The following is a 26,530-nucleotide window of genomic DNA, read 5'->3' on the forward strand; positions in this document are numbered from 1 at the left end:
CCGCTTGCGGTGAGCCCGGCCCCACGTAGCCGCTCTCTGGCCGCAGCCGCTCTCTGGCCCCAGCCGCGCAGCCTACCCGGACGAGCCGAGCCGCCCCGAACTCGCGGCCTCGTCGTGCACCGCCAGCCGAGGCCGTCCTGCCGCCCGGCGCAAAGAGGAGCGCGAGCCCGCTATGCCGGCCTGCGGGCGCTGCGCGGGACGGGCGGAGCGCGGCGCGGAACTCACCTGCGCGCCGCCGGCCGGGCCTCCCCTTCGCGCTGCCCCGCGGCTTCCCGTCCGCCATCACGGTGCTGCCGGCTCCCTCCCTCTGACCTCTCACCGGAGGCGGAGCCGTGTCGGCCTGGGCCGGGAGCGAGGAGGGGCGCGAGAGCGGCGCGGCCCGAGCGGCGCGGCTGCGGTGGGCGCCGTGAGCGGTGAGCGCTTCTCGCGGGCTTTGTTTGCTTTTAATTCAGCCCTGGGTTAAAGGCTTACGTTAGCGGCCCCTGGTGCGGGCCTGTGTTGCACTTCGCCCGGGGAAGCTGCTGAGGAATGTATTTAATAGAGGAGTGACAGCGCTGAGTGCTAGCGGCAGGAGGCTCCTGATTATTTCAATGCCGTGCGTTTGCCGCTGGAACCACTGGAAAAATGTGATTAGAAACCGGGTTAAGTCTTGAGGCCTGAGAGCGTGTGGGAGCTGAGCGGCAGGTCGTGCTGCGCCGTGCGTGCCGTCACGTGTCCCGCGGCGGGGAAGGGCAAACGGCAGCGTGTTTGGGTTGGTCTGAGGGCTCGTAGCGTCCTCGCAAACGGACGGCTCGGAGCACGGTGTGCGCTAATGGAGCATGTGGTCATCGTGAAATTGAGAGAGCGGGCTGGGAACGCTGCCGGATTGCAGGGAGGTACAAACGTTGGAATAGGCGCCTGTATTCTTTCAGCATTAAAATTCGCACGTGTGTTTTTATGCTGTTGTGAGTTGACTGGGTTTTGTAGATATCCACATAGGTAGTTATCCAGGTGCTGTGTTAGGTAGCCGAGGTCAGGTTCAAAAGGAAAGATGGAGGATGGCATGTTGAGGCATCTGTAAGAATGGTGAGTCTGAGTGCTTTGATGAACCGTTTGCTAATTATCCAAGGGCGGAGGTGATGGATAGGCACAGGGTTTGTATAACCAGACTTAGGCAGAAGAAATTACTCAAAACCGTAAAAACAAACAAACAGAAATCCCCAAACTTGAAGTTTTTAGAGATAAAGGACCTAGAGATAAAAGACTTAATCAGCCAACCCAGATGTCGCAAGGAAGTAAATGATGTTGCGTATGTAGTCTTGACTGGACTAAAACAGTGTTGGTGCGAGGCAGCAGGCACCTGCACGCGCTGTGCCTCTCCCAGGCAGCAGGCAGAGTGCTCACCCAGGGAGGGAACCCCCAGAAAGCGCAGCATGGGGATCTGTGGTTGGTGCGCAGTGAGCCTGGGTGTGCTCTGTGTTGGCTGCAGTTGTCAGTGAATGTGGCCATGCGGTAGCTAAGAGATTGTTCTCGTTTCTCTATTTGACGTCTTTTTATTAACATGTTTTTTTTAAATTTCTGTGTTTACTTCATGTGTTTTAATACTGTACCTTTTAATTCATAGTAGTTTTCAATGCCTGAAGAACAAACTCAAACTATAATGGCAGTTGATGAACTTCAAGCCATAATAGAAAGATGCGTAAGTACTTCTCATAAAAGCCACAAATGCAAGCAGTGTAAGTTTCACTTTATGGCTTCAAAACACAAGACACTTGTTAGCAGATCTCCTCATTGTTATCTGGGTTCAGATTCCATATTTCATTGACTTCTCCATGGCACTTAACCCAGGTTCTCCCTCTTGGAGAAAGAAGTGTTTTCGTTTCTCTCACAGAATCACAGAACTGTAGGGGTTGGAAGGGACCTCCAAAGATCGTTGAGTCTAGCCCCTTTGCAAATGCATGTAGGCTGCATAGGTAGGTGTCCAGGAGTAGTCTTCAATGTCTCCAGAGAAGGTAGAACCTCCCTGGGTAGCCTGTTCCAGTGCTCTGTCACCATAAAGAAGTTCCTTTGCATATTGGTGCAGCGCTTTCTGTGCTCCAGTTTATGTCTGTTTCCTCTTGTCCTGTCCCCACAGACTGGTGAAAAGAGGTTGGCCATGTCCCTTTGACTCCCACACTTAGATATTTATAGACATTAATAAGATCACAACTCCGAGTCTTCTTTTCTAAAGGCTAACAGACTCAGTTCGCTCAGCCTTTCCTCACAGGGGAGATGCTCCAGGCCTTTTATCATCTTTGTGTCCCTCCACTGTACTCACTGTCTTTTTTGCACCAGGAAGCCCAGAAGTGGATCCAGTACTCAGAACTGGATCCAGTACTCAAAGTGGATCCAGTACTCCATATCACGGGCATCTTCTAGCTAGCAAACTGTAGTTTAGACATAGAAATAGTTATTGAAATACTGCTTTATCTTCTGTGGTAGCTCTTGGTAACCTCTTACGTCATATCCTTTATGTATTAGAAGTTACAGTGACACTTCATCTACTTTTGAAAAGGAAGCTTATGTTTATCTGTATTTGTATTTACCTTTTTAAAAATAAGGAGTTAAACATGCTTATTTTCTTTATAGCAAATTCTGGAAGAAGCTGATTTTAGAGGAGAAGATTATGATCTGTTTCAGGTAGCAGGTCAGAAATGTTTAGAAGATGGACATGCTGCTCAGTTATTAGAAGTGATTCAAAATGTGAAAAATAAGGTGAGTTTAAGTTTGACTTCCATAAATACGATCCTTCTGGGTTTAGAAAACGTCCAGTTTTGGTTCATTCTCTGAAAATCTGATTTGTAGGTTATCATCAAGAATATGGGTTGGAATCTCATCTCTCCTCTTGTTAGATGTATTTTAGCATATAAAAAGGAAGATGAGAAGCGAGAACTCTGCCTGAAGATACTAGATCAGTTGGTGCAGGTATGTTTTTGAAATACATGATTGTAATAAGATACTTTTAAGGAAGGGACAGAAATTCCTTCTGACTTCAAGAGAAAATAGGAGATGAACGCTTCTGAGTTCTTCTGTCCATTCCACACCACTGTTAAACTCATGGTCCAATTTTATCTGAAGTAGACACAGCGATAACATTCTCAGAGGTAGTGAACTTTTTAATAAATTTAGACAATTTTAGACAGAACTGAGGTAGACATCATCCAACACAAAGTTCTTCGCAACTAGTTTTGGCAGTTAGAGTCGCCACAGCAAGGCTACCTCTTGTCTATGGCAGGTCATAGAATGATTGGAAGGCACCCACAAGTTTTATTTATCCTGCCTACTCACAGGGCCACCCAAAATTCAAGCCCTGTGTCTGAGAGTGTGCTCCAGATGCTTAGTAGACTCTGGCAGGATTTGGGCTGTGACAGTGGGTAGCTGACAATTCTAGTGAAGTCATAGGGAAATAAGATTTAATCTGTAGGAAATTCCCCTTCAGTTCCTTTTCAATTATCTACTTGGAAAACAATTTGCAAACTAAGCCAAATTCACACTGAAGTTTTTCTTTTCTCTCTACTACTAAGAAATAACTTCTTGCTGAAGTATTATGAGGTGCCTATACAACGTAGCAAATCTAATGGCACTAAACTTGATTTCTGTCTTTTCAGCTTATATGAAAGTGTACATGCATTTATACTCAGAATAGTACATTTACTATAAGGTTGTATTTATTGTTTCATATTTGATTCTTTAAAGATAATTTTGGATGTTCTAATCTGTTTTCTTAATGTTCAGGAGTTTCTGTATTGTGGTTTGTTTGTGATGTGTTTTTTTCTCCTGTTTGTTTGGTTTATATTTTATAACTATGGTGATTAAAACATGCATATTGTTCATCTCTTGTAGCTGTGCAATCCGAAGGAACTTTTTTTGGGTTTACTTGAACAGATTGAACAGACATCAAGAGAGCAGGTGTGCCAGACTATCATGTTACTGCTTCAACCTTTGCAGACAGGTAACATTGACTTTCTCATGTGATTTCTGCCAACGAAATTTATTTATTTATTTTTATTAAATTGTATTTATTTATTTATCAGATTTGTTTAGCCTTTATATTTAAGTAATTTAAGAAGATTTTAAATAAGATTGATAACCTCAGTTGAAAAAGCAACATTTTTCTTCATTCATGAAATTTGGTTATTTTTTGCAGTTGTAAAATGCTCATATCCTTGTTACAGAAATAGAATTACATGGACTCATAGATTTGGAGAATTCATTATTTAACATTTAAAACTTTAAAATTATAAAACTTCTACTTGTAATTGAAACAGGTTGAAAAATATGAATTGATAAACTGCATTCTTCTGTTTTATATGCAAAAATTAAAAATATGGATTGAGATACTAGTTAAGTAGGTAACAAGTAGTAGTTTTTCTCTTGGTATGTGAAAATGTATCACACTTCTTCTTATCAAGTTTATGTCCAATTATAGCAGTCTCTGAGCTCTGTTACTGAATTAAGTTAGAATTTAACAAGAGAAGAACTTTGATAATGAGAAATATGTATTTTGTTGCATAACCGATCTGCAGCTAGTGTGCACTGAGATCAGTGTAAATGGAAAGTGACTTGTGCTGCTTCCTCAGCCTGGGAGACCCTATGTTATTTTTGCCACAGAGTGTAGAACAGCTCTGAGCTGCCTAATGAAGAGTCAGATCTCAGCAGAAAGTTTTGTCAAGCAAGAAAGAGTAAAGCAAGAAAGCCATACTAAAAAGGTTTTCCAGGCCAGATAAATGGATATTATTTTGTTTAGATTAGTTCTAGAAAGACAAATTTTTCAGTCTTCGTGACTTTGCAACAAAGAGGAATGTGTGGAAATGCATCATTCTCAACTGTTTGGTCATATTTACTACTGTGAAATAGATTAACTAGTAATGGTTATAAGCTGATAAGTCTTGCTGGACTTGTCCATCTGAGTTGAAATATTAGTTCGTTCTTATACAGTCCCATCACAGCTCACACATTCCTCCAGCAAATATTAACTTAATGTCTCAAAATGTTCTCTTTGTTTCAGTGCTTTTGAAGCTTCAGAACAAGAAGGCTTACTCAGTGGGCTTATCTTTGGCCGTAATTATGAATCAGCTTACTCCCTTGCCTGTACCTTACACGAAGCAACAAATACAAGAAGATAAACTTGGTCTCTGTCAGTGTTGTAATGCAGTGGTGGACTTTGCTAAACCTTTTGTGAATGAAGTTGTTAAAAACATGGAAAAGTCGTCAGAATACAATGACACGGAGCTGAAAGAAGAATTATTGAAGTTGTGAGCATTTAGTATTAGTTTAATATATTCCTGTAAAGAAACAAAATGAACAGTAGACATTTATTACACGTGCAGTAAATAAATAATCTTATTAAAGGTGTTATAGTGCTGCCAGCATATAAACTATCGCTGTATTTCAAAAAGAAAAAAAAAAAACCTTTACTTTTTTAAGAAGTGAAAGAAGAATAGTAAAATTTTTTAATACAAGGAAATTAAGAAATATAAGTCTCTGTAATATGGAGCTGATTTGGTAGTCCTGGTGCTTCAACTCAAACGTGCAAAAGTGAGGATAATCCTATTCTAGAGGTGAATTCTAAGAAATGCTCCAATAGGAGACATTTTTCTTCTATTCTTGGAATATCAGGAACAGCAGCAGATAAAATGTACATAGACCTTGTTGGCCATTGATGATGTAGCTGTAGTCTCTATTTGTGAGATTTTATAAGTTTCACTTGTTTTTTTTTTTTCAGCTGTATGAAAAGCCTGAAATACCCATTACTGACAGCTCAGCTTGAACAAATGGAAGGCATTGAAGAACATCCATTTCGACATCTTGCAGCTGAAATTATAGTAAGTGCAGTCACTGTGAATTGAAGTGTTTGCCAAAGCAGTTGTGTCGTTCAGAACTACCAATAGGAAGGTCATTTCATTTCTGTTACTGCTTAGTGTGATGGCTGACCAGGCCCCATAAGGTAATGCGGGTATGTAAAGGTCTGCAATAGGCTAAGGTTCCATCCTTGGAAATGATAAACCTTACAGATGCTTTGCTCCTTGATAAGCCAGTTTGGACTATTCTCTGAATCAGCAGCTGCTACTTTGTTTTAGCTCCTTCTTTTTCCCTGGTTAAGTATGATTTTTTAAAAATATCTGACGTACTGTCTTTGCTACTTAGTGAAGTTAAAATCTAAGTATTAATCCAAATTTTGCACTCAGAAATCTCTTACTTGCCTAAAGTGCAGTGCCGGCTGGCAGTTAAGGAATAAAAATTATCGCTTGACTGCTGTTGCTGCTAAAGCTGGATATAGCTCCCAGTGTTAAAGATTGTAAAGTCAAGCACACTATGAAGTTAGCAAAACTTTTGGTTGTTTTCAATCGTAAATTAGTTTTTCTATGATGTTCACTTCATTTTTTTTTTCCCCACAGCATATCTCAGTCAGTGTAGGATGGAACTGCTGCTTGGATTAATTAGAACTGTGCAATGAAAGAGAAGCTTGCCTGTGAGATCTTTGCTTCTCTTATTGCAGAACTTTTCAGATGTGCAGTGATGGTGGCAGAGATTACCAGAAGATGATAAAAGGTTAAGATAGTTAAGGCTGCTCTAAAAAACGGACTTTTATCCCTGCCTTTCTGGTTGGGCACAGTCTGAAACCGTTTATTATGCTAATTATGAATCACTTTTTCTTCATTTTCTCAAGAAATCCACTTCTGCTGTATGTGGAGTTGGGTAATGAGTACTGCAGCTGAGGTCAGTAAAGATGCATTTAAGTATGTGACGTCTGATGTAATCCTAATTCTCCAAAATGTCAGGTCTTGGATATTTGGTTTGGACAACACTGGTAGGGTGGATTAACCTCTGCTTCTTTATAATTCATACAGTAGAAATTGCACTAACTCTTAGTCCACATAGATGTGTTGGGGTAAAGAACACGCATATAATAGTTGTGAAGTTCTCAGGTGTCTTCTTGCTGTGAATGTCTGGAAAGGCCATACAAAACAATTCTAACTTTAAAACAGGGCTTGCCTTTGGTGGGTAAACATTGTACTGCATAGTGTTTAGTGATCAGAGAGCAAAATACTGAGTACTCTGTGAAAAATACAAGTCTTGTGGCATAACTTGGTCAGGAAGCCATTATTATTCATAGCATCTGTAGATAATGGAGCCTAATCAGGTTTTGCAGGGTGACTTTTCTGAAGTCTTTTGCAAACTTTTGAGTGCTTGACTTTGCTATCTTAGTAATGTTTCTCTGACAGTATTTTTTTTCCCCAGAAGTATGTATCATAAATATTCACAAAATATTTATAGTAATTTCTACATACCCTACCTAGGATGTTTTACTGTAAATACTGCTTAAGCTTTGTAATTTAGTAAGCATACAGATTTTTAAAGGCAATGAAATGAAATCTAACTTTCTATTTTAGGACATTTTGCTGGATATGAGAGAACTAATGCCACTAGTGTTCTTACATCATAAAAGCAGAAGATCATACTGGGAGAATCAGGAGTTTGAGGATATAGAGCGAAAGAATTCTGCAGATTCTTTGGCATGTCTGTCATACCTGGTGTTTGTTCAGCATTTTGGTATCAATTGCTTTCCAGTGGTATTTAGGTAAGAGCTGTTCTTCCTCACTTACATTATGTTTGTACTTAGAAAATTCTGAGCAAAATAAAACTATTTTATTTTTGATAGCTATTAATGAAAACTGTATTTCACCAGTTTTAGTTTTGTGGCAACTTTATGTAGCTTAACAGTCCTGCAAATTACTCTATTGCAGTTTGATTGTAGGCGAGCTGACCTTTTAAAGAAACTGATAGGATTAGTCTTACGCTGAAAATTAATGTGTACTAAAATTATGTAGACAGATGCCACATATGAATTATAAATGGAATTGGATGTAGTGCTTTGCATGTATTTCTGAATTATTAACTTTGTAAATATCCTTCTTCAGATTTTTCCAAAAGGACTAATGCTTTCAAATGTATTGGTTGTGAAAATGTGTGTGGCTTACGCAGTTTAATATAAACCTAATTTTCTTTTCTAGTTCATCATACCTTCTCCAATGCAATATGACACACGTTGAAGTGCTACTGAAAAGGTAAGGTTATATGATATTGGAGCTCCAGATGACAGAGGGAACTTTTTGTCCTATGTTTTATTTCTGGCCTTTTATAATAATTCATAGAATCAAATTCTGATTATGCCAAATAAGTTTCAAGAAGATCCTTAAAGCTGTCAGTTAAAATTGCAAGCTCTATGACAAGATGATATTGTCTTTTTCTAAGAGCTTTAGCAAATTGTCTAAAATACTCATGTATTGTTTTTAGAAAATTTATTCAAGAATTCAAAATTAAGGCAGAATAATTAGTGTATATTTATTTGTAATTCTGTATCAGTTTACTTTTAAGAAGAACTATAAGACAGTTCTTACCTGAATGTATTCTGATATGATACACAATCTGATTAGAGGTCTGTCTTTCTAGAGGAAACCAGGCTTCTCTGTATGTTTATTTTGCCTTCCATTAGCAGCAATGTTGACCAAATAGTTTCTAGCATTGCTGTAGAAGGGAGTCATGATTATGACTCCTTATTATTTCCTAGTAAAACAAAACCTCTTGGCCTCTTCTTTGTAGTATTTGCTGCATTTTTCTTTGGCTTGCAAAGCTATCTATGCTCATAGAATAGAATAATAGAATAATTTATTTTCTTTGTTAATTAATATCTTGGTGCCTGTGATATGAGCTGCTACCTTACAGATATTAAGAGGGAAAAAAACTAAGCAGTTCTGACCCTAAAGAGAGGAGTCTAGTTTACAGCTTTTATTTATTTTGTAGTGTCGATATATTCTAAAAAAATTTTTGAGAGACATAATGAAGACATCACGTTTAGAAATCAGAATGAAAATTGTTAATGGCCCAGCTCCCTTTTGACATCTACTATTTCATCTGAAACATCATCATTAAGTGTCTCCTTAATTTTCAACTTGATGTCTTTTTCTTTACAGAACAGAAGAGTCTATGTTATCTAAAGGACTTGTAAGTTTACTTTTCCTTTGATCAAATGTTCGTAGTTAAAATGCTGATTCTTTTCAATTTCAGCAGTTGTAAAACCTTAGTTTCTCTTTCTTAGAAAGGTATGAATGGTTTGGGTAACTGTTTCAGAAATATTTTGAGGCTTAGTTAGATGTTCTTCAGACTTACAAATGTAATAAATTTATTGAACATTACACGCATTCAATACATTTAAACTACCATTACTACTTAAATTTACAGCTCCTAGAAGCTCCAAATATGTGAATTGTAGTAAAGGTTGTTTTCTCCATGAAGTGTTAAGCGTATAGATCAATGTCTTGTATATGTGCAAAGCGTTGGCAGTTGTTTATTTTTCCTTCCCACCTGCAGGATCTGTTTGAGAGCTGTTTATTGAGAATGGAAGATAATAGCCTTCTCCATCAGTATTTGGAATTCAGAGAATTTATTAACGTGCCTCAGGTAACAAGAAACAGTGTACAGAACTGCCTCTGTAGTTGATTATAAACCATACCCAGCTGTTTTCTCAGTGTTGGAGGGAGGACGTACTACTGAACCTTCATGCAGTTGTGTTGTCAGACTGAAACCTGTAGTGTCATGTTGTACGGAATTCCATGCTATGCTGAATTGTTTGTCCTCTGATACATGCTGCAGCATGAAGTTATAATGACAAGTAAAATACACTTTAGATGGCTCTTACTACTTTGGCTATGTTTTTATTTGGACACAGCTGTTCATGGCCTGGCTTGTTTGTTAATACCTTGAACAGATTTTGTTCAATGTGATGTAATAATGTGCATGTAATTAGAATTTGTTTTCTTTGTCCAACTGCAGGATTTGGTGAAAGTTATGACCCTTTGTCCCATAGAGCATCTGGTATGTAATGTGACCTACAAAATGATTTATGTACTGAGTTTAATTAGAATAAATCAGAGAATGTATTTCTGTTATTATTAGCATTTAATACATATATGATTGTTTTTTTAGAGAAAGAAGAGTTTGAGTATTTTGCAATTGTTCATAGATAAATTTGAAGCAGAGGGAAAATATACATTATTCAGGTATGCATTCAAATTACTGTAGATAGTATAATACAAGCCTCACTGTAACTTCATTGCTTGCAAACTGTCAGAAATCATTTTTGTCTATCTGGTAAACCACATTAACTTTACTATGTTAATTGGTGAGTAAATAATGAATGTCACTTGTCTCTCGTACAATCAGCTGTCAGATGTAACCCAGTGTTAAAACTGCTACTTAGTGAATAAGGCATAGTGTTATCCAAGTCTTTAGCTAACAACGTAGGCAGTATTGAAGATATAACATTATTTTTGTTTGAAGGTGTTTACTGAAGACAAGCAACCATGCTGGTGTAGAAGGATACATTATTAAAAATATAAAAGATCAGATTCACTTGTCATTAACGGTAAGCCTGTTACTATTAGAAACAATTTTTCTTCTCAAAATTGTATCTGAGTTAAGTTGAGAAAACGTGTAGAACTTAAGATTTGAGCGATGCATTTAAAAAAGAAAAACAAAGGAACTACATGTTGAATAGAAGCATAAGATTGGGAAATGTTACAGGGCTGATTTGGCTTCTTTGTGCCTTTGTATTTTTACATTATGATTCTTCATATGCACTTTTAAATTACACGATCCTACTGCATTTTTTTAATAGGTTATTATTATGTTTTCTGTACTTGAAAAACATAGATCCTTAAAGAGGATCTACACGGTACTTTATTTCATCCTCACAGTTCCTCATTTTCTGAATATGATTTAAATGCTACTGTCCAGAAAGATCTATTATTTTTTATCTCGTGTTTTATGATGACATTCAGCATTACACTGTAAGTGTTTCACAAATGCTAAATTCATCAGAAAGAGTTGAATTAGATCAAAGCCATTTAAATCTTATGTTTTATAATCATTTGTGGAAGGAAATTGGAAAACTTAATAAAAAGTAAATTATTATCTTTTTTGTTTTTTCATCTCTTCTCCTTTTTACTGCTTAGGGCCTTTATCAAAGCAAATTTAATCTCTAAGGTCTTCCTTTTTGTCAAATGAGAGTGCAGTAAATTCATGCATATTTCATCTTAACATTTATATCTTATAACACATTTATTCATAATTCATATCATAATGTATAACAGAGAATTACTTTTATTAGATTGTAGCCTGCCCTGTGCATTGAATCAGCAGGGGATAAACAAAATAATACTGTAAAAACTCTTCCAAAAAGAGCTTGCACGAAAGTTGAATAGGTAAAACATATTCTGAAATTTTTTAGTGATGAATTTGTTGACTATGCAGCTTCAGAACTCTATTAATACATTTCTTCTCTGTAGTGCCCTATCAGAAAGGCACATAATTTACATATTTCATTATATAGACTTGAATATTCTAGATTTGTTGCAAATAATTTGCTACAGAGAAGATATAAAGAAATGGATAAGAACAGAAAATTGTTACCAACTTATTTCCCTACCCAGCTATTGTTAATCTTTCTGTGTTCCTCATTTGACCTGACTTAACACAGACGACCCTTCTTGTTTCGCTTCCGATCCATTTCTGGCTTTGTCTTTTTTCCCTCTTGGATAAGTTTTGTCCAGTATGTGATATTTCTTTATCTGACCTCTGTCTGAGGTACAGACTTAACCAAGGTGGGATCTTTGCAAAATAACTCTGCTCTCAGCTCTGTTGTACTGATGTGGAATACCCTTTTAAAGAGGCCATGAAAATTTCAGAGGTGTACTCACTTGCTCAGTCAGCACTATGCAGGCAGGCTCTACAGTTTGCACTGAGGAGGGTCTTAACATAGCTGCAAGTCCTTCACAAGCTTCTGCTAAGCAAGTGCAAGAAGTTATTTGGATTGTTTGCCTTTCTTCCTCTACTCATTTCATAGATTGGTCTAGGTTAGCAGAATTTTTTGTGAAAGTAAGAAGTGGTCTGTCTATGATGCAGACAGCATCAGGATTATTATGTCTTGTCACTTCAAAACCTAGCACTCTCCATCTTGTGCTTGAATTATTCTCCTTCCTGTTCTCTGTCCTTTATCCTCTTTCAAAACAAAATAATATGCATCTTCCATCAAAGAACCAAAGAGGTGAAGTTGTCCTTCAGCAAACATTGCTAGAAATTGGTGTTTTAGAAATACATACATACAAAAAAAACCCCTTTAAATACCATGATAAAAATCTTTTCTACTCAAAGTGAGAAGAACAATCTGAGAGGCAGAGGAGAGAATTGTGAAAAGACAAATTTGTGTACTTTGGTCACATATAATAATTGTAACAATGACAAAGTATTTCTTTCAGCATTTTTCCTTTTTTTTTTTTTTTTAATTTCTATTTTCCCCAAATTGTTCATGTGATTCATAGAGTATCTTGATCTGGAAGATCCACTAGAGTCATTAAGTCCAACCTCTAGCATTGCACAGAACCGCCCAGAAATTCATATTTCTGAGAGCATTGTCCAAACGCTTCTTGAACTCCAGCAGCTTGGGACTGTGACCCCTGCCCTGGGCAGCCCGTTCCATGCCCAGCCACCCTCTGGTGAAAAGTCTGTTCTAACACCCAACCTGCCCCTCTCCTGACAGCTCCATGCCATTCCCTCAGACTCTGTCACTGTCACCGGGGCTCAGCACTACTCTCCTGGCTGTGAGGAGCTGTATCTGCCATAAGGGCTCCCCTCAGCTCCTCTGCTCTTGACCATACAAACTCAGGGACCTCATCCGTTCCTTTATGTCTTACCCTCTAGACCCTTCACCATTAAATTATCTATGTTAAATACTTAAGATTTAATTATCTCAATTTAAGGTTTAAATTATGTACTCAGCTAAACTTTTTGTATCGTTTTTCAGAAGACACACGACAACATTTGGTTTACAGGACATCACCTGATCTCCCTTCTAGATTTAGTGCTTTTGCTTCCTGAAGGTGCTGAGACAGATCTTCTCCAAAACTCAGATAGGTGAGCTGTTATCAGAGGCTAGAGGCTTCTGTTTTTTAATCATTTAGAAGTCTTCAGACCACTTTACTACAATGAGAGGTATGCCACCATGTAACTAATTAAGTGAAAACATCAATGTATTTTAGATTTTTTGAAATAGAGATGTAAACGATCACCTATTTAAACTATCACCTATTTCAACCAACTCTGTATAGAAAAATGTTACAGAGCTGTTATATTGATGTTGACAATAAGAGAGGAATTCCTTCTGTGTTCCCCGAGAACATTAGGTCTGATGTCAGGTTACAGAACTAATTGGTAAAGCATTTTAAAAAAAAGTTTCAGAAATGTATGGTTTGTCAGCTTTCTGCAGAAGCAGAATAACTTTAGTAACATAAGGAACAAAAGAAATGTGGTGTGTCTCTTCAGGGGTATAAAAATTATTCGATGTTACAGCAAATGATATTTAGGTGGAAGAAACAGTAAGGTTTTTGCTAAGAAGTATGGTAAGAGAAAAAGCATATATAAAAAGCATGCAGAAATAAAAATTCATAAAATAATAATTTAAAAAAGCCTATTGTCATACTAGTGCAAATCAACTGTGGATTACCAGTGATGAAAATTACAATTTTTTTGTAATATAATTTTGTAATCTCTTGAGAAAACTCCTTCCTTCACAATTATTGACCTTCCAGTGTGCTGCTAGTTTGAATCTTACTTGCAAATTGTCAGCTTCTCTTGTAACAGGGAAGTTGCTGTGCTCTTGGTTAAGCCATACTGCTCAACACATGGATGGCTTTATTTTGACCAAATGCATATTTTAGGGAGTCTGGCTAAGGGACAATTTAAGTTATAATTCCTGTAATAAATATCTGCACTTTAAGTGATCAGTAGTATATTTTTATTTCACAGGATTATGGCATCACTAAATCTACTGAGATATTTAGTCATTAAGGATTGTGAAAGTGATAATCAAGTAAGTACTAATTGGAGTGAAAATTACTGATTTTTGATTAGCTGTGGACTGAGCAGAATTCATGGAACACTGTTATTCTCTGTTCACAGATGTGTTTTTTGCATTATTCTCCAAAATGGTCAGTAATCCAGAAAGTAGTATTTTAGCTATATATGGAGATGTGTGATATTTTGTTTTATTCTGATGAAATTTGGTTGCATTCATACTTAACTGTTACAGTAAAGAAGTTAATCCTTTTATTAAAGTGCAGTAAAGCATTTCCTGAACTCAGTAAGCAATGGCATGGTCAGACAAATATTGTCACCAGCATTTAATTATCCCAAGGTAATTTGTTGTTTTTCCCCAGTTTGTTGACTTTATGGTTTGGGCTAATTGACTTTGGCATCTCATTTTCTCCTAAAATACTGGAAAAATTCTGATTCACTTTTAGAGCACATTGGGTTCTGTGAATACATGTTTTGTAAGTGCTCGATGGTGCTTGAATGGAAAGATAATAATATGGTTGATGATGATTACTAAAAGCATCGGGAAAATGAACTGTAAAAATAGCTTTCAATTTTGCATTTCTTATGTTATTTAGTTAAGTAGATATAGACTGTATCAGTTTCTCAGATGTATGGAGGGATTGTAACTTACGTTCCCATTATAGTGCGCTGTGCTTCATATACACACACGGTTTTGTAAGCAAAGAAAGAATCCCTCTTTTATTATTAGAACTCTATACACAGTAGCATACACAGTTGCTGCAACTACCATCTAATATTTGACATACAGAATATAATTACGGTTTGAGGAGAAAATAACATCAACTTTTTTGAAGTTTTTCCTTAAATTTAAGCCATGCCAGTTCTTACAGACTTCCCCTCTGGTTCCCCTCAGACAGTGCAAGTGGAACACAAAGATAATAATTCCTTTCATCTTAGTTCACATGTTTTAACTGCTGCATAACAAGTGCTTTCACAAATCAAGTAGAAAATCAGATTTTTCTGGATAGTTATTTCTTCATTTTAGCACCATTAATGTGGAAGTAATTATTGGTCTTATTTGATTAGAATTTCTTGAATTGTGCCTTGTGATCACCAGTACCATTTAATGTTGAGAATTCTTATTTTCATCATCTTTTACCCTGCCCTTTGGTGATCTTCCTTGAGGATAGGAGTCATTTAAATGGCTTCTGTATCTAAAGACACAAAGACTGCTTTATGTTTCCTTCTACAGCAGTTTTGTAACTGCAAGCTTATGAGTTTTCCTCTCATGCTGTGTAACCTTGAACAGCCTTGCTTTTGAGCAACTTTCCCTCATATTGCTTGCTTCCTGAGGCCATTGTTTTCAATTCTTTTCAGCCATCCCAAACTGGAGAGTTGGTTCGCTTTGGCTACTGCACCTAAGGGCATAAATGAGCATAGCAGTGTAACAGCTTTTTTTTTTTTCTTTTTTTTTTATGATTAATTAGGGATTTCATTAAAATTTTAATTCTGGTAAGATGCTTAATGCTTGTTTTCAATTAAACGTATGTATTTATTTCAACTTTATATTTCTATATGAAATCTATATACATGTGTGTAGTGAAGACAGTGGTTGGGAAGACAATATCTATACATCATAAAGCCTGTATGGGGTCATCACTTGCTTGCAAATTCCAGATTTCTGGTGCAGCAGAACCAGTGACAAGTTTGAACTCTTGGTAGTGGGTCGTAGCAACATAGATACAATTGAAAAAAAAAAAATTGGATTCTGCAGTAAGCAAATATTTAATACTTTTGAGTGTGTTTTAAGGGAGATTGGAATATGGTCCATATTTGGTACATGTTCTAAAAACAATAGGTAAAAAGACCTTAAAAGAAGTATATATAGTTCCTACATATTAGTAGGATGTAATTCACTGTGACAGTTGAGAATGCAAAGGTGGGCTTAGCAGCATATCTAGTAACATTCTGACAGAGCTTCTTAAACTAACTGCAATATATAGACAAGAGTTTTGTATTTGAGGAGCATGACAGTTACCACAGCTTTCAGTTGTCATTGCAATGCAGTGTTATTCAGGAATGTTAATTCAAACATTTTTAAAGTGTCACCATGCTGTGTGTGCTTAAATGCATAAGTCTAATTTTTTATTTCCTTCCCACTACGGAAGGTTATGTATTAAAGACTAGTAAAAAAAATTATACTTGAAAACTTAACATTGTGATACTTCATTAAAAATAATTTGCAACCTTCTCTTTGCCGTTCTCTTGGAATAGACTGGTGTGTGGACTGCACTTGCCAAGATTGAGAAAAATTTTTTAAAACCACTGCATGTTGGACTGAATATGTCAAAAGCACACTATGAGGCAGAAATAAAGAATAAGAAAGAAAACAGAAGAGGTTTGTTGTGTTGGTTGTTTTTTTTTCTTAGTCTTGTTCATGTTCAGAAACTTTGGAAATAAGGAATTGGTGAATGCTCTATAGATACGTATTTTTATTTAAGCATTGATTTTATTCCAGGTTTCACATATTTCAGCAGTTGCTATATTTGATATTAATACTTTTCATAACTAGGAAAATCTGAGCTTGTTTATCTCTCATCACATTTGTAAACCTTACAGAGACCTGACAGGAATGTCACATGAAGACATTCAAACCTTGTACTGCATTTATACTTTTGATTTTAAGGTTAGACAGGAACATCTAAGTCTCTCTGTGAATATATAGCCCTTAGGTTTCATTCTAGGTGTGGGGAGGCTAACAGGAGAAGAAATAATTCACACAGCAAATAGGTAGTGTCTTAAAGCCCGAAGGATTATGTTCTGGATTTTTTTAATCTGATACTTAGAATCAAATTCTGCTCAGGGTTAAGCAGATACATTCCAAAGGGAGTGAAAGCTATAGCTGCTGTAGGCCAACTCTGTATATGTCAGATCTTCTGTCCCTTTATGGTTTCTAGTATAATTAAGATAGCCCAAGGAAATTACTTCTGCTGCCAGAAATGTCAGTACAGCTTTTTGCTCCTAGTCCCATCCTTCTGTGTTATTATAAACTATGTAAGGACAAGGCAGAGGGAAGGAATTTTTTCAGAAGATAACCTGTGGATATCTTTCTAAAGGGAGTCCATTTAAAGAAAAAGCTTCCTGGTTCATTTTAGTTTCTTACATGTCTCTGGCCTTTGACAAAGCATAGAGATCTGAGTTCAAGAGAAGACACCTACCTCATTAAAATAAATGGTTTAGTCTTTCTCCCCAGTGTATAGCCTTTGTAGGCATTACATTACAAGTACATAGTCTGAATTTTGTTGAAATTTTCCTCTCAGTTTCAAGATTTGTCCTTGTAGTTTTGTCTGCTGTAAGTAGTCTGTCGGGAACAGAGAAACCTGAAGCCATTTTCTGGAGGAAGTTAAGTCTGTCATCTTAGATAACTCTGGATGTGAAAGTATTAAAAGTTGTATCTAAAAAACCAACCAGATTATATATTTCCTTTTAAGGAGAATGTTAGCAATAGAAAATTGTTTTAAGTTTACAGATATTGCCTGTTGGCTAATGTAGTCATAAATCATATAGAAACCGCAGAGATAGATCCTCAAAGTTCGGTACCTTTCCTTTTCAGAGTTTGTTCAGCCTTTATGCTTCTGATTTAACAATTACTGTCCACAAATACTAATTTATTGAAAGTTGTTTTGATTCTAAAAATTGGGTGGAACAGCAGCCTGATGTCAGGTTCTTTTCTTCTACAGAGGCACACAGTTCTAACACAATTTGTTCTTTGACTGTCAGTGGGGAAAAGATGCCTGCCATGACTACTGAAATGCAACTTCAGGTGAGTTTGCAATTCCAGAAATATTTATATTTTCTTTTTAATCTGGAGCCAAACGTACACATACAGTCAATAAAGAAATCCATTTTTTCTAATAAAAATAACAGTATTTCTTTTGTCATTTCAGGTTTTACACTCAGCTCTCTTCACATTTGATTTAATAGAAAGTGTTCTAGCTCGAGTAGAAGAGCTCATTGAAGTGAAAGTAAAATCTGTAATGGATGAAAATATATAGGTCGACTGAAATATCTGAGTTAACATACTTTTTGCAAGATCATTTTGATCATTAGATTTGAGTTGAAAAGAGGGCTATACCAACCTTTAGAGAGTAGCTTAGAGTGGCCTCTAGAAAAATTGCAAATCCTGCTCTTCGTATGTCTGTTGCTGTTCTTTTTGTTTTGTTTTGTTTTTTTAAGCAAAAACAAGCTTATTTTGCTATTTTTGTCTGTGATCACAGAGATGGCCTGTTTACTAAAGTGTTCATCTTCAGAACTTGATGTTTTTTCTGAAGTATAGAACGTATATCTACAAGATGTTTTTGTGTTGTGCTGTGGTAAGAATGTATGATTGTGCATTTCTTGTTCAATTCATTTTCAAAGTGTTTTAGATAACTTGCTGTCTGATGATCTGAATTATGAAGATTTTTATAAAGTAACCTGGAGAGCTGTGAATTAAAAAGCACTGTAGCACTGTTAAAGGAGTAGTTATTTTTATTAGTACTTTTTAATAATGACAAACAAGCTTCTATATTTTCAAACAGGTCTATAAGCTATAGATAATAGATAAAGGCAAACCAAACCAGGTTTAAAGAAAAACACATCAGCCTTGAACCAAGTAACATATTAAAACTTGGTAAAAGAACAGATAAAACTTGTGTTTAAAAATGCACTGTGTAAGGCTTGATGCACAACTGTTTTAACAGGGCGAACCTGTATTTTGAAATTGTTTTGGTCATCTTTACTGATAAAGTTTTCCTTAATTTGAGAAATTACGATAAACAGATGAATGCACACATTCAGAATCAAACCAAATATCAGGATGACGTCTCTTTAGCGCAGTTAAACTACTTTTTTTTTTTTTTTTTGTTGTTGTTAGAAAACATACAGAGTATAAGGTATACTATTTTTAACTGTAGAGTTATTTAATATAAATTTGTTTCAAATGTGTAAATTGTGTATATAGTTTTTTTTTTTAATGCAAAGGATATTTTAAGAACATACTATATATTGTTTAAAGTATAGCTGCTATAATTAATTTATGAATAAAACTTCTTACTAAATTAATTACTATGCAACTTCTGGTACTCCTGAAGCATCTTCCAGACTGGACTGTTTTCTATTATGTGGGTTTTTGTCATTGCCATTTTCTGAGAAACATCATCTGCGCGTGGCTTGGAATTCATCTTAGAAGAAAGAAAAATATTATGAGTAGGAAACATTTGCTTCCTGAAAAATGAATACTCAATCTCTCTGTATCTCTAAGACCAGTCCTAACATAACTACTTCTATCAGCTTTGCATCTGCTTATTATCTATATAGTATTTCTACAGGAGTTGGTGTGGTAGCTTTGGACTAGATGGATGATATTGGTCCCTTGGCCATGTTCCTTATCCTAGGTCAAAATAAGTTTATTTTCTAGGATATAATTAGGGACTCTCTTACAAGAGTTCATTGGATTGACTCTGTACTGTATCAGTAACAACATAAAGGCAACTGAGATATCTGTGGTATGTACTATCGCGACTTCTTAAGGGGCTAATTGTTGAAATCCGGTGTATTCATTCTGAACAGATTCAACTTTATAGGATCAACAGTAATCTTAAAAGTTTTTAGGTTAATGCTACATTAAGAAACTGGGCCAGACAGCAGCAGAATCCATACAAAGTTAGAAAAATACAACGTTCAAAGTTGTAATAAGCATTCATCCACTCTTACCATACAGTAGATGACATGTAGTTTCTAACATGCTTTCTAACCTGCTGCTTTTATTTTTGGTACGTGGCATGGTCCAAGCATTGTTGTAGATAGTATCTACGTTAGAATTCTCATGGAAAATGTTATTTAAAGCAGTTCAGGCTTCAATGAGGATGTTTATACATACAAGGTATGTTGCTGTTACATAGATTAAATCATACTTGTTAAGCTGTAGAAATAATGTATTACTATGTGCATCACTTAAAAATCTGCAAGTAGCTAGTGTTTTCAGATTACTGCTTTACTTTAGAAGTAGTTACATATATAGATCTCTTTTTTATCTCATGTTGCTTCAGTGCTAGTAAGCAAAATGAAGACATTCTAATTTCATAGAATAGCTTTGTTTGGAAGGATCCTTAAAGATCAGGGTTGCCATCCACTAGATCAAGTTACCGTGGTCCCCATCCACACTGTCCATGAACACCTCCAGGGAGAGAACATTCACAGCTTCTTTGGGTTAAGTACGGTGACATCCTAAATTAACAGAGATAAATAAGAGCTGAATTAACTCTTAAATGTCTCATTTGTCTTCATGCATTCTGTTGATTTAAAGTTACCTTTAACAATAGTTTAAACATTCAGTTAAAGCATTTGAGCAACAATCCCACCTCAAGGTGAAACATGGATTGTGTAATATGACTTCGTACATGAGCATATAGTGATAGGACAAGGGGGAAATGGTTTTAAATCGAAAGAGAGGGGATTTAGGTTAGATATTCAAAGAAAATTTTTAACTCAGAAAGTGGTGAGGCACTGGAACAGGTTCCCCAAAGAAGCTGTGGATACTACATCTCTGGGGGTGTTCAAGGCCAGGTTGGATGGTGCCCTGGGCAGCCTGATGCAGTGGGTAGCAACCCTGCCCAGAGCAGGATGTTGGAACTAGGTCATCTTGAAGGTCTCTTCCAACCCAAATCATTCTATGATTGTAGTCAATATGATGCAGAAAGATGCATTAAGGAAAAACAAATGTTTTCCAAGTTAAAATACCTCTGAAGTTCTGAGGAGTAAATCATTTTAATCATATTTAACCAGACTTACCTTAGCTATAGTTAGCATCAACTTAACAGTTTCAGCAGTATTATGAACTGGTATTATACGTAAATTGCTTCCCAGGAATCTACACATCAAAATAAATTAAGGTTACTTTCAGAGTGCACATTTAATTATGCCTTGAAACTCAAAAAACATTCTCACATAATGTAAACAACTTCTTTGTCTTCACCACAAGTTGCTTTCATCTTCAGCTGAGTAAGATTGCTTTTATCTTTGAAGGCAACAGGCGAATTCTGGCTGTTTTTATACCGATCTATCCCATCTCTACACCATTTGTCCAGGTGGGATTTTTGAAGGGTTTTTTTTGTTTCTAGGACTCCTTGACAGTCAGTCATAATTTCTTAAGTGTGCTTATGTTCAGGGAGAACAAAACGCTCTTTTGTTGTGTTGTTGAAGACTGTTCTCAAAGTGGCAGTAAAAAATATTTATTTTTTTCCATGAGAAACAAAACACAGGAAAGGATCTAAAAATATTGTGCTAAAAATACCTCCGAATTTGAAATACATCTTAGTATACTGTCTAAGTATAACAATCTGTATGGTTAGATAATGGGATAATTCTAACAATTTCATTAGAATGTCCAAGTTTATATAATTTAATCAGAGAATTTAAAAAAAAACAACAAGCAAATCCAACATATGACTTGTGGTTTGAGAACGTAGCACATGTTCCAATCCCACCAGTGCAAAAGCTCAGTCACTGGTTAACCTACAGTGCCAGAACTCCTAGCTGCCAACTAGTAATAAAGCACACGTATCTAAGGTATAATTGTGCCCTGCTATAATCAAGTTGGTGTGGCCTGCAGTGATAAAACTAATATTTTTATTTAAATAAAATTACTGAGTTGCTAAAGGGAGCATGTTTTCAAAACATCACATTTATTAGTAATCAATGCACATAAAAGATCAGTTGAAGTATAGATTGAACATTAGCATTACCATCAGCTGAAAAATATGTTCTTGCTGAATGATGGCAGAGCTTTTAAGAACTCTCATGAAAATTTATGGAATTTTTGCAAATGGATAATAGATTTCCTACATTTCATCCAATATACTCAGCTATTCATCAGCATTTGGCAACGTGCCCTGGGTATAATGAAACTGGTGTTAGTTTCAAGGAGGTAAAGATCAAAGACCCCATTAGAAGAGTCACTTTGATATCAGGAGTGAAAATCAGCTGCAGCAAAGATTACTGTACCTGCCAGAAAATGGTTTTGAATGGAAGTATAGAACAGAGTCTGATATCCATTATGAGCAAGTATATACTGAGAAGTGGAATTTTTCAGGCTTTGTTTCCATTGTTTTAGCTCAGTATAACAGACTATTCCAAGTGAAGAGATTTTAAAACCTGGCAAAGAATCTATCGTTTACACTAAAGCCTTTTCATATGAATAAAACGTGCTTGTTCTATTTTGAATTTACCATGAAAACATGCTGCCAGAACTAGGACAAAACAATTAAAGAAAATGGCCTCATTTTCCAGTGAGAGAAAAACCTGAAAAAGAGTACAAAGGCCTAAAATGATGGGAGGGAAGATTTGGTGGTTTTTTTTGTTTGTTTGTTTCTGGGGGGGGAGGGAGGAGAACATTTCCTTTTGTTAACTATCATGTCAGATCAATTCACTTAACATTCTTTTCATTTTCCACTAATTAAACATATTCTTTGGCTAATTTTCCAGTGTATGAGCAAAATAAAATTCAACTGAATCCAAGACTGCCGAGTAGACAGTTAAACATTTTTTCCTAGCAATAGAAAGTTTGATGTTGAAATAATACCTTCTCTGAATCCTAAACATTTCATTCCATTCTTGTGGTCCATGGAGAGCAGCTGACAAAACCAGAAAACTATTCCGATGTATGTTTATAAACTTCTGAATTCTTTCTAAAAACTGTTCTTCCCCTCTCACAAGCAAGTCTTGAATGTCTACCAGTATAAATGCAACACCTGTTGAAGAAATTGATATGAATTTGTGTCAGCAATGTGATTAATCCTTCTCACTACAAATACCCTAATCAGGAAGCAATTCTTACTCAAGCATTAATTTAAAAGAGTAGAACAAAAAAAATTGTGAGTGAATTAGATCATCTTGAGAGTTTAAGGCAATCATGACATTTGGCCAGTAATTACTAGTAATTTTAGGATAAAACTACAAATAACTCAGATGTTATTTTCTACCATAACATTAAAAAAAAAAAAAAAAAAAAAAGTGTTCAATTCACTTAAAGTACAGACATCTGAATGCCTTTGCAAGCACATGTTTCAGGAACAAGAATCTGCTGTATGGAATGAACTTAGAACAAATGCAGACTGATTGAAGACTTCAGCAATTCTGATTTTGAAGTAACATAAGCAAATACACCTGCAACATCTTCAAATTGAACTAAAATGTCTACCATGAGAAATTAAATTATGATCCCATCAACAAAGTTAAGTTCAAAGTTAAGGCATAAGTGGAGGAGGTTTAACAGCAGAGGACACAAAAGACTGGGCCAATTGATGCCTTGTTAGTCCTAACAGTTCAGGAAAGCTTCAGGTTAAGGATCTCATCCGATTGTCTAAAGCATTCTCTGCTCTGGAAAGAATGGATAGATGTTTCATGTTTGAAGTTTCAGTAATTTCCTAATCAAAACAGCTCCAAGAATCCTTTTCTCATCTTCCTTTTTACCACCGGGTCTGCAAATTCAGCTTGGACAACTAAAGCCAAGGCTCTCTTGTGTTTACAGTATTTACAAATACTAAATATCTTGATGGCCATTTTATGTTTAAGTGGCGATACTCATTTATAAGAAGAGTTTACTGATTATCACCAAATACAACATAGAGACCAATGGCAATGTTTAATTCATGAAATTCTCTGTTGCAGCCCCTGATTTATATGTAATCACTTCTCCTTCCACTACTGTATGAGACTCCAACATGGCAGATTTTATTCAGTTCAGCACAGCTTACAACAGTGCCTCATTAAAGTTTAGGAATTTAAAAACAAAGTACTGTACCAGAAAGAGAAAAAATCACGGAACCAATTTCCACTGATTCTGAATATCGGACGCGATGTTGCCTCTGTAGAATTGTGGAGATTTCATGATTCTAAATAAATTATAACAGATTATTTTCAGCCAACAAATTAGATGAAATATTCTCAAAAAATTGAATAGTTGTAGGAGAATTTTTGCATAATTGCTTAAGAATTTTGCCTGTTTTTGTAATAAATGCTAAAATAGAATTTGCAGAAGTGAGGAATGTACAATAGTGTACTTCTAAGGCTCCAGTTAATTAGACTGCATTTTTCTCATTGATGTCAGTATTTCATTTGGAAGATATTTCAGAAGATTTGTATGGGAAGTGATTTTCATTAAAGGTTTTTGACAACACAATCCAGTCAGGAAAACTAGAACATTGCACTATGCAATGTAATCATTTGAGGAACTGAGGGAGTTTGGATATATTTTTCAGCCTGCAAAAAGCACTTCTGCAGTATGCTCTGCAAAAGCTGCTCAAACCCACACGTTTTAAAGATTGAACTCCCAACTCCTTTTTAGCTAATAAAATATTTTTTAGATATTTAAAATGTAGGCAACCTGCCATTAAGAGAGTTTTAATGATTTAACGAAAGATACGAAATAAAGTCTGGATGGTGAGTGAGTCCTGAATTGATGCTTTGCATTTGTATGGAATGGGAATGCTCAGTGACATTCTTACTTAGAGATGTAAGCTTATGAGATGTAACTATGATTTTGGAAAATTTCTCTGCTTCAGAGTCACTGCTGAAAGGAAATTATTTAGTACACAAATATGAAACAGCTTTAAGAAAAGAAAAGCTACATGGCTAGAAAAGGAAGCTGATGATGCAGAACTAACCAAAACTGATACAAAACAGTATCTTCATTAAAAGATCTTCAACTTGTACTTAAGCTGTTTCTGTATCTTTGCTCCATACTAATACTTGAGTAAGAGCCAGTTTCACTGCAGTAGCTGATGTGATTGCTACCCTCAGATATCTCTCACCATTACAGATAACATTGCTCTTGAAACAGTTCCCAAACTAGAACAGCTTACAGGTTGTCATCCCAAATAAACAGGCTTTAAACTGTGATGATTCAAGAATTACTTAAATACCACTCATCTATTTGTACAGCAAAGATAGAGCAGTGACCTTGTTAGCCAAGCTCATATAAGCTATCCTTGATAGTGAGCCAAAGCCCTCAGCCTTTAAATTCTCTCAAGCTGGCATGAAATTAGCCTCAGCTGCAGGAACTAATTATCAGCTCCTTGACAGCCCCTTTCACTTTACTAGGGAATTGAAATTAACAGATACAAATATAAATCACTATCTGTAAGGCTATTTTAAGCTGAACTGCACGTTTACTGAGTAATAATTTATCTCAACATTGACACAGTAAAGTAGAAAATAAAGCATTTAGGAAGAAGTTCAGAAAATTAAAAATATCCCTGATAGAATTATTTATAGTAGTCACTGAAAGCAGCATCAGTGCAGTGCAAAAACAATGAGTCAGAAGGACAAGCTTAGAGCAGTGCAACTCAGAATAGCAAATGGCAAGAGTGTTAAATATGTACGGAAGTAGCTAGGGAAGAAAACCCACAAAAAAACAACAAAAACCAATGAATGCAGTGGTAGAAACAACCTCAGATAATGTCACTGCTTTATCCTTAAAGTATATTGGTTGACATCGCATACAGTGTTTGCATGTACAGAACATAACACTGCTTCCAGTGCTTCTTCGGTAGCCACTGCTCTTGGCAAACGGCATCATACCTGTAGACCTGTACTCATAATAACTGTTGTTATCCATTTTGACTGTTCCTGCCTGCTGTTATCTGTCATCTTCACGGTTCTATTGGCTCTCTAAGGAAATGTCAGCTGCAATCCTGTAGCAGAAATGTCAAGTCACGGTCTCAAACAGTGATTGAGCACCTGGTGGAAGGCAGAGCCAACCCAGGAGGGCTCAGCTGCATGCAATGCCCCTGAGTGACTGGAAGGAGTGGAGCCAGGATCCAGTCCTTCCCAGACCTCATTTAAGGGCTGGCAGTGGAGGTGAGGGTATCTCTTGCTGGAGGTCCTTGCCTACCTGAGGCCTTCCAAAGGTAAGAAGACTCCCCTTTCCCCTCCCACCCACTTTGTTTCTTTGTCTATGGCTGCTGTATTTGAGCATATCCTCTCTTGCTGTAGTTTGCTTGCTGGGGCTTTACAACTCTGCTATTACTGCTGTGTTTTCTTTTGTGCTGTAGCATTACAAATCCTCTGAACAGCTTAGGAGCAAAAAACAAAGCAAACAAAAATACCCTGTGGCAATAACAAACAAAAAAATAACAAAAAAAAGTGATAAATGCAATCTGTTGGTTGAGGAGATAGGTATTAGTGCCTTAAGTTTTCTATGGGTCTGATTGGAGCCTGAGGCAGAATCCAGCTCTCTAAGGTGCCTGTAGGTACCTACTGCTGCACTGTTTATATAATGTAGCAATTAGATAACTGTGCGAGTCTTGAAATAAACTTGCATCTGAGGGCTTAATGGGGATAGAGGTTCAGAACAAATGAACAACTTCAAGAAAGCTTCCTGGGGAGATTCAGTGCTTGAGGACCCCAGCCACATGCTGGCAGGGCACAGCTGCACACCCAAGGCATGCAGCCTGCTGAGCAGAGAGCTGCTTTGTGCAAAGCCTCGTGCTGTTTCGTTCCCGGTTTCCGTTCCGAGAGTCTCCGCTCGTTAGACAAACCTGGTATTGAGCACAGGTGCAAACCCAGAGGCCCCGTAGGG

The 26,530-nt window shown here is 36.6% G+C and overlaps 3 protein-coding genes across 9 annotated transcripts in view; 1 reads left to right on the forward strand and 2 right to left on the reverse strand.

Annotated features, from left to right (window-relative positions):
• RPAP2 (RNA polymerase II associated protein 2) overlaps positions 1-323 on the reverse strand; it is a 35,273-nt gene extending 34,950 nt beyond the window's left edge. For 3 of the 4 annotated variants that reach the window (XM_085231331.1, XM_031554758.2, XM_085231333.1), the window contains exon 1: positions 226-323. In XM_085231331.1, coding sequence (XP_085087457.1) covers positions 226-283 — 58 coding nt within the window. In that variant the 5' untranslated portion in view covers positions 284-323. The remainder of the gene's footprint in view (positions 1-225) is intronic. The other variant, XM_085231332.1, reaches the window with a different exon arrangement.
• Positions 290-19,014, forward strand: GLMN (glomulin, FKBP associated protein). 4 transcript variants are annotated; one of them, XM_085231335.1, is made up of 19 exons: positions 290-413; positions 1,604-1,678; positions 2,608-2,733; positions 2,824-2,943; positions 3,862-3,970; positions 5,027-5,273; positions 5,744-5,843; positions 7,413-7,600; positions 8,034-8,087; positions 8,994-9,024; positions 9,391-9,480; positions 9,853-9,894; positions 10,006-10,079; positions 10,360-10,444; positions 12,881-12,990; positions 13,882-13,945; positions 16,186-16,309; positions 17,652-17,734; positions 17,839-19,014. In XM_085231335.1, exons 2-19 carry the CDS (start codon positions 1,613-1,615, stop codon positions 17,890-17,892), a joined length of 1,767 nt encoding a protein of 588 aa, XP_085087461.1. In that variant the 5' UTR covers positions 290-413; positions 1,604-1,612; the 3' UTR covers positions 17,893-19,014. The 4 variants fall into 4 exon arrangements, with proteins under 4 accessions (XP_085087461.1, XP_010713872.2, XP_010713873.2 ...); XM_010715570.4 differs by having other exon boundaries at positions 17,859-19,014; XM_010715571.4 differs by having other exon boundaries at positions 291-413; positions 1,607-1,678; positions 17,859-19,014.
• C10H1orf146 (chromosome 10 C1orf146 homolog) lies at positions 19,011-25,599 on the reverse strand. The gene is made up of 5 exons (XM_085231337.1): positions 25,531-25,599; positions 23,753-23,843; positions 22,532-22,700; positions 20,743-20,821; positions 19,011-19,133 (listed from the first exon to the last, which is right to left on the reverse strand). Exons 1-5 carry the CDS (start codon positions 25,597-25,599, stop codon positions 19,011-19,013), a joined length of 531 nt encoding a protein of 176 aa, XP_085087463.1.
• Between the last annotated feature and the right edge of the window lie 931 nt (positions 25,600-26,530).

Source organism: Meleagris gallopavo, chromosome 10 (assembly GCF_905368555.1).
Source record: "Meleagris gallopavo chromosome 10, MGAL_WU_HG_1.1, whole genome shotgun sequence".
Taxonomy (NCBI): Eukaryota; Metazoa; Chordata; class Aves; order Galliformes; family Phasianidae; genus Meleagris; species Meleagris gallopavo.